We start from the raw sequence: 7,631 nt of genomic DNA, 5'->3' as shown, positions 1-7,631 counted from the left end.
AAGCACGGCCGCCGAAAATGTTGCATGCTCTGTGTCGCCAAGGCCTAGGATATATATTTCCTCCATTGTTTGATAAAACACACCCACAAAAGCTTTTAAAATACAATTCATTCTGTAACTGCAAAGATTTTTAAAGTGTAGGAGAAGCATAAATTACTTCCCTCCACTCCATTGGAGAAACAATCATACCCTACGGGCAGCAGACGCTTACAAGCAGCCAGGCCGACGGATCAATTTGATCAAATGGGAACCAACTTTAGCGGCTAAAATCGACCCGGTGGACCCATTTTAGCGGCTGAAAGTACAGTAATCCGACGGACCGACTTTGGCAGCCAAAATCTGTCCGCCGGATCTTTTTTGCCCGGACCAATTTTGGCGTGACAGACCTAGTGCTACCTAGTTTTTTAGTCCTCTAACACGTAGACCTAGGTCTTCTTTTATCAAGCAAGAAAAGATTTGTCTGATGTCGGCCTATGTATGCGACCCAGGTAACATTTGACTAAGAAATATTGATGACATGCATCGATTGAGAAAATTGCCAAAATAGACAAACATGGAGAAACATTTTATAATAGTGTAGTTATAATGTATGCACAATTAAAATACTTTACAGTATGGTATGGCAGATTAAGCAGTGGGCTTAATAATTAAGGTGCATTATCATTAGCGGATAACGTTCAATATTCCGTGGCTCTGTGGATTTTGCATGGAATGACTCGCATTCATTTTCAAGTTGCTGAAAATTAAGCTGTCTTACTAGACATTCCCTACCCACCAATAAAATCAAACCTTATATATCTTCTAATATTTATTTATTTATTTATTTATTCATTTATTTCGGTATAAAATATAAAAATACAATAAATTCAAAATGGAAATACAATAAAATTAATTAAATTAAAATTCATTCATTAAGTTACAAGAAAAATAATTTATCAAACTATACAATTAACTAATTTTTCATTACCACTGATATTGTATTAATCATTTTAAATTTCTTATAAGAATAAATGAGATTACACAAGTTAGGAATAAAGTACAAAATTACAAAAACTAAGACAATAAATACAAAAAATTATTCAAAACAAAATAAATCGAAAGTAGAAACTACAGGAACTTTTTGACTCATAGACTAAAAAGGTCATAAAAAAAAGGCATTCATTTAATAAATTTATCAAAAATGGGATAGTAGACTTTCTATAGCGTTCGGTTCTAGAATTTGGCACAGTAAATTTAGTGGAGCTTCTCAGGTTGTGATTAAGAACTCTAACTTCAGGCAAAAAATCCCTACGTCTATCTGAATGTAAAAGGCTCTTAGCAAATCGAACACATAGATTCTTCCTGCGATCTTCCAGCGAATCAATTCCTAAAATATCCAGTAATTTCTCTATAGTGATAAATATTTGGCCAACATAAAATACGAAGTGCTTGTTTTTGCACTTGTTCAATAGCATTATCTTGTGCATTTGTTAAGCCATTGGACCACTCAGGTGTGCCAAACTTAAGAACCGGACGAATATACATAGTGTAAATAAATTTAAGATCATTACTGGAAACTCCATTTTTCCTAAGCTTACTTAGAATAAACATGTTCGTACCACTTCAAGTTAGCATTAAGGGTGATGCCCAACAGTTTCATAGTGGGTACATTAGCAATAGAATATTTTTATTATCAAAATGAAAATGCTTGTGTTAGGTGCACCTTGATTAAAGAGAGAAATAGAAAGAAAAAAAGTTGTTAACTTAACATACATCACTACATAGTTGAACTTGTAAGAAATACACAAATGTACATTCCTATGCATTATTCATATCTTATAATAATTCTATAGATTAAAACAAAAATTATTTCATTTTCAGGCATGGCAGAATGAAAAGTTTGCCCCTGAGCTGCTTGAAACTAAAATTGAGTTAGTGGAATGTATGCTGGAACAGTTAAAGCATATGGAAGATAACATTAAAAGCTGTAAGAAAGGGGATTTTAGAATTATTCTGCATAGAATAGAGGTATAGTATACGCTTCTTTTTTTTTTCAGAACACATGATTTAAAAGACATTTTCCAGTACTGTTAATACCAATAAAAGTGCTATTTTGTGCAAATTTGTAGAGCTCATACAAAAGTATTGACTGGTTACTGGTTTTGGCAACATTTCCTAAGAAATAATATATACTTAATGAGTTACAAAAAATAAAAAAATAAATAATACTTTCTTCTAACTGTTATACTATTTGATTTAACAAGATGCTGCCAGAACAGAGCCACTTGATAGTTTTTAACAACTTTTTGACAATCCTTGGAATGCATCATCACATTCTATATTTTTGTTTAAATACTATATATTTCCAGAAATAAATTCCAATTGAATTACTTTACAGTAGTTCTAAATTGACTAATTAAAAGGTTGTGCTAAGAAAGATAAATATTTTTATGTGTAGTATTTTCATTGCTGAAAGCAATGTATCTGTTAAAATAAATAATTTTAGAAAATCTGTAAAATATTGTTTCAAGAACTATCAGAGGTAGTCCATGTTTCCTTTTCTTGGGTCAAACTCAGGTTATCTGCATAACTATTCTTCTCTTCCCTCAGTTTTATTTGTTTCTTTCCGTTCTCTCTCAGATACTTATCACATTGTTTCTTGGTACCAAGTAAAGATTTCCTTATTTTCATTTTAGATTGATCGTATAAGATATGTCATCAGCAGTTACCTTAGAATACGACTTAAGAAGGTCAGTTATTGTTCAACTTCATTGGAAAATATTTTTGAACAGAAAAGTTTGCATGGCTTGTTAAACATTTTCTATAAATATTAATTTATGGAAATTAACTTTGCAGTTGGTTATGGTCAGTGTAAGTTGATATCTTGAGAAAAAAAAAAGGTTCTCATGAGAAAATCCAAGGGCCTCATAGCTCATGTGGTAGAGAATCTAAACATTAATCAAATGGCCTTGGTTTCAAATCTCGATGAGGACTTGTATGTTGGTCTTTAATATTTATTATAATTTAGAATTTGAAAGCTAATGATAAATAAGCAATTTTTCTGTAATAGCTAGTAAATGTAAATATTTCATTATTTTTATCTAAAAAATTTGTCTCTTCAGATTGAGGATTATGTTGATTACATACTTGAAAACGAAAGAAATCGTAAAGAAGATGAACCGGCACGGTTGTCCCCAGAGGAGTTGACATACGCCAGAGAGTGAGTTTCTGTGTCATAATTTTATGTTTGATTCCTTTGTTGATCCTGTTAATGATTTTAAAGCCCCATTCCCATCAAAATTTCACTAAAAAAAGAATTATTTTAGAAGAAAGTGCGGGAATGGGGCTTTAAGATTTGGAGTTGAGTTGAATAGTTTGGTGGTTAAGATTCTTCGATTTCTGTCACTTTTAGAGGATTTTCCCTCACGACCAGTCCCTCAGCCAATGCTCAGCCTTATAATGTGACGTCTATGTGTGTTTGACATGTTATGTACTGTGAAGGGATTGTCACATTGTTTCGCATCCTTGGCCATTGTGCCTAAAGTTTAATTGGAAAAAAAATGTAATTAATCTAGCATATGATGAACTAAGTTTTATCTCTCACAAACACAATTCAGCTACATAATTTGAGACATATTTCGTTAGAAGCATATGATTGCTGGTTGTTACATGATTAACAAATGTGAGGATGAACATGTATTTTATAATGCCTTCAAAGTTCAATAGATTTTTTTTATGATAATCTGGTTTTTTTTGTGTGTTTTTAGATTCTGTAAAAACAAAGAGGAACATTTTAAATCAGTTGTACTGAACCACATGCCACCTAATTTACAAGGACTAGAAAAGGAAAAGACAAGTAAGCAGTTCTCTTTCGATTAATTTTAGCTATCAGGGACGGATTTAGTGGGGGGGGGAGCCGGCCCGGTCCCCCTTTTGGGAGGAAAAAAAAGAAAAAAAAAGAAAATTTTGGCCCCCCCTTTCGGCCCCCCTTTGGGACATCTCTGGATCCGCCCCTGGCTATTACACCTGAAGTTTTTTGCACTATAAATACTGTATTTTATTTATTTTATGTAATTTCCGGGTAACAATATAACAAACACATAATGAGAATACAATACCCTGAGGATTACCATGAGTGCAAGCACTATCAGAGTGGCTCCCATATTCCATCCAGACGTATACTAAACATTAAAACTATCTTATGGTTCGATATATAAATGAAATGCTAATATTTTATTATAAAACTCAGTTATTATGCAATTATAGTCAAGTTCTGAGGCAAAGGTATTTTATTTGCAGACAAAATGTTACCTCATTATTTATAGCTTATTTTAATGTGAATATAATTGAATACTTTCTTTACATTTATCATAGTTTTTGCTCCAAAGCCAAACATGGATAGTTATATTTTTCTGAAAGTAAATGAAAATCAAGAACAAGTTCTTATAGAACCAGAAACAGATGAACAACAGTGAGTTAGGCACATTTTCATTTTGTTATAATCAGTAAATATCTTCATTATTATTCCTATTTTATTCAGGTTAATATATGCACACAATAACAAAAATGAAAGTCTCAAAACTTGGTTATATAGCATAGAGGATTCCTGATAATTAGCTTTCTGCATTCATTCTCATAAAATGGTATGCATATAAAGCATTTAGGGTCTGATGTAATCAGGTTTCTATCCCCCAATCATATAGACTGGTTTTAGAGTCTCAATTAAATCGCTTTCCACTCTATACAGTAACCCTCATAGAGCATTGGGGGTTCCGAATTACCAGGAGCTTACTCCAAAAGCTCATTGGTTATCATCATCAATCAGCACACCACTGCCCAACCCTTGGTTTTTGAGCTTTGTGGGTCTTTATTAATTAGACCCCCACTTTTCCGGCCTTATGAAGTGACTCGCTTATAGAGTATATCAGAGCATCAGGTGGAGACTTCCAAGGTTATAGAGCATCAAGTGTCTGAATTATGAGCTCTTCACGCCCCAAGTCCTACAAATATACTTTGTTTAATATCATCGAAGGTCACAAATTATCAGCATCATTGGATGGATTACGCTCTTGTGTAAAAAATAAATAAGATTTTTCAAGAAGGAATATAAGTTCTGTCAACAACAGGTGGCCAAATGACATATCATCACATCTTACTTGATTTAAAAAGTAGCTTCTGTTAAGTCTTTGATTATATTGGAACGCCAGGAAACAGATTACATATATTTAGTATGGAGATTACTATTAGTAAGCCACTTCCATGCTTTATTTGGTGGTTAAGAAGCTTGCCATCCAATCCCAGGGTCCTGCAAAATCTACTTCTAAGCCTCTTGAGACTTTGTGTATAAAGCGTCACATCATCCTGTAAGACAAGACTTTTATTTCTACCTTTTTTCGCGAACCCACCGCCCGTCAATATTGATTATTTTGAATAAAAATAAAATTTTATTTTTGGCCAATTAGAACACCCGCCACAACAAAAAAATGGAAATTTTGGAAAAAAAAGTTTTTCTTAATTTTTATTATGCCCGCTGCTACCTTAAAATCTCCAAAAGTAAAAAAATGTATATTTTTTCAACATTACCATCCTATTACTACACTGTTTACATTCAACAGTAACATTTATTTTTTATTTTCTCCATCTTTGGCAAAACCATTTGCTAAATAAGAAGGCTAAATTTTATTTTTTATTTATTTTTTACCCTCCTGTCACGATGTTTAAAAAAAATAAGTTCGAGAAACAAGGTATAAAAAAAGTCTCGCCTAATTTGGTCAATATTTTTGCAGTGAAAGAATTTCTTTTTGAGGTGCCTCTGAATATTTTTTTTGCAACAAATTGTTAGTAATAATAAATAATATGGGTTGAAAATAATTTATATAGTACATAGTAGGATTATTTGTATGGATTGTGACCTTTTAATTGTTTTTTTTCATAGCCTTTAAATGTTTAGATTGTGAATGCAGAGTGCTATCTTTTAATAGTGGTTTTGACAATTTTAAAAATGCAGATGATGCATATTTTTAGTAGTTAAAATGTTTTTTTTTTTTTACTATTAACCAACTTTGCAATGCTATTTACAATTCTATTTATAATTTGCATGAATAAAATGCAACAAATTATAAATTGGATAGGAAAGTGGAGGTTCATTGAGCTGGTCTTTTCATTACAAACAATATTAAAATTTCCTTTTTTTGTCTCCACAGGGCTGATGTCGTTGATTTCGAAAAGGGCGCGCAACATATAATGAAGTACAGACCAATAGCTAGCTTAGTTGCCAGTGATGCTATATCACTTATATAATAATTTTTAAATATTATTGAATTATGAATAGTTATTGTCAATTTTGTATAGCACCATTACAACATGTGCTCATGGCACTGTCTTAAGTCAAAGGAATGGAAATTATTGACAGACTATTCAGGGTTCAAAGTTCCTCAAAATGCTCCATCAGCAAATATTTGCTGTGGGTTATGGCTTCACTACAGCAATTTATTCTCCTTCTACAGCAACAAGCTTCGTAAATTATTTTAAGAAAAGGCCTATTCTAGATTAGTACAAGTATATAAACCATTGCTAGGCCTGGGTCAGGTAACTTCGACAGCAAAAACTTGTGGTCGAGCCTGGGATTTACAACAGCAGTGGAAGACCCTTTCTACCCTTTCTTCTGTAGGGAAATTCGAACCCTGCTATTTACTCCTTAAAATCGTTGCTCACATCACGAACTAACACAATCAAGTTAGATTGTGTGTTAGTTCGTGAAATCACAAAAGCGCGTCAAAATATGCGCAGTTGTTACAGACTTTTTGTGCGATAAAGAATACGTTAGTGCCTGACAACCAATACGCGCTCATTTTGGGATATAATGAACCTTTACGCTAAGCCCCGCCCCTTGGATATTGTTGCCAAGGTCCCACAAGACGACAGTGTTAAAATATACGCGAACACATGTCCTTGTGGGACAACACGTGTGTTTGTGAGATGCACGCTTATTCCTAGTACTGTTCTGATTGGTCAGTTAAGTTTGATTAACACTCCGGAAAGGTCTTATATATTGATAATGAAGATGCAGAAAGAATGGATTGTGAAATGTCATGTGATGTTAATTTTAGATCTGGTTATTGAATCCGTCATTTCATGGGGAGTATGCCTTGCCTAGTCATACTGCAATGCGCACAGACTGATACACTCATTGCCGAAACATCCTACCAGGCGCCCAATTATACTCCTAGCTGGAGAGAGATAAATGTAGTAAAAGTGGCTCGATGCAAGTGAAATGTACTGCTACTAGTGCTAGGTGTTCTAACCCCTGACCTGAAAAATGAGAACTTTAAATGCAATCACTGCGCCAACCTCCCTCCCACTTATATTGAGTTTTTTGTGACTTTTCCATCAGTATGATGATGGCATCATCATGCCCATATATGGGCAAATTTATTATTGTTATTATTATTATTATATTTATGGCTCTAAATCAGATTTAAGGGGAATATATTTTGTGTTATTTATCGTCATGTTATTTTCCCCTTAACATCGATTTTTTAATTGTTCTCTAATTTCTCCATTGTCTAAGTTCCCCATAAGGTAGGTTTTAGTAACATTATTATTATTATTATTATTATTATTATTATTATTATTATTATTATTGTTATTAT

At 32.9% G+C, this 7,631-nt stretch overlaps 1 protein-coding gene across 1 annotated transcript in view; it reads left to right on the top strand.

Annotated features, from left to right (window-relative positions):
- The window catches only part of LOC117123677 (DNA replication complex GINS protein SLD5-like), an 8,589-nt gene extending 1,795 nt beyond the window's left edge, over positions 1-6,794 (top strand). Inside the window, exons 2-7 of the mRNA XM_033269677.1 lie at positions 1,861-2,007; positions 2,676-2,729; positions 3,102-3,199; positions 3,747-3,835; positions 4,354-4,450; positions 6,183-6,794. Coding sequence (XP_033125568.1) covers positions 1,861-2,007; positions 2,676-2,729; positions 3,102-3,199; positions 3,747-3,835; positions 4,354-4,450; positions 6,183-6,279 — 582 coding nt within the window. The 3' untranslated portion in view covers positions 6,280-6,794. The remainder of the gene's footprint in view (positions 1-1,860; positions 2,008-2,675; positions 2,730-3,101; positions 3,200-3,746; positions 3,836-4,353; positions 4,451-6,182) is intronic.
- The last annotated feature ends 837 nt before the right edge of the window (positions 6,795-7,631 follow it).

This window comes from Anneissia japonica, unplaced genomic scaffold, assembly GCF_011630105.1.
Source record: "Anneissia japonica isolate Jap-2015-1 unplaced genomic scaffold, ASM1163010v1 scaffold287714_len2871179_cov188, whole genome shotgun sequence".
In the NCBI taxonomy this organism is placed as follows: Eukaryota; Metazoa; Echinodermata; class Crinoidea; order Comatulida; family Comatulidae; genus Anneissia; species Anneissia japonica.
Note: the sequence above shows the minus strand (reverse complement) of the source record. Positions and strands in the feature narration are given on the sequence as shown.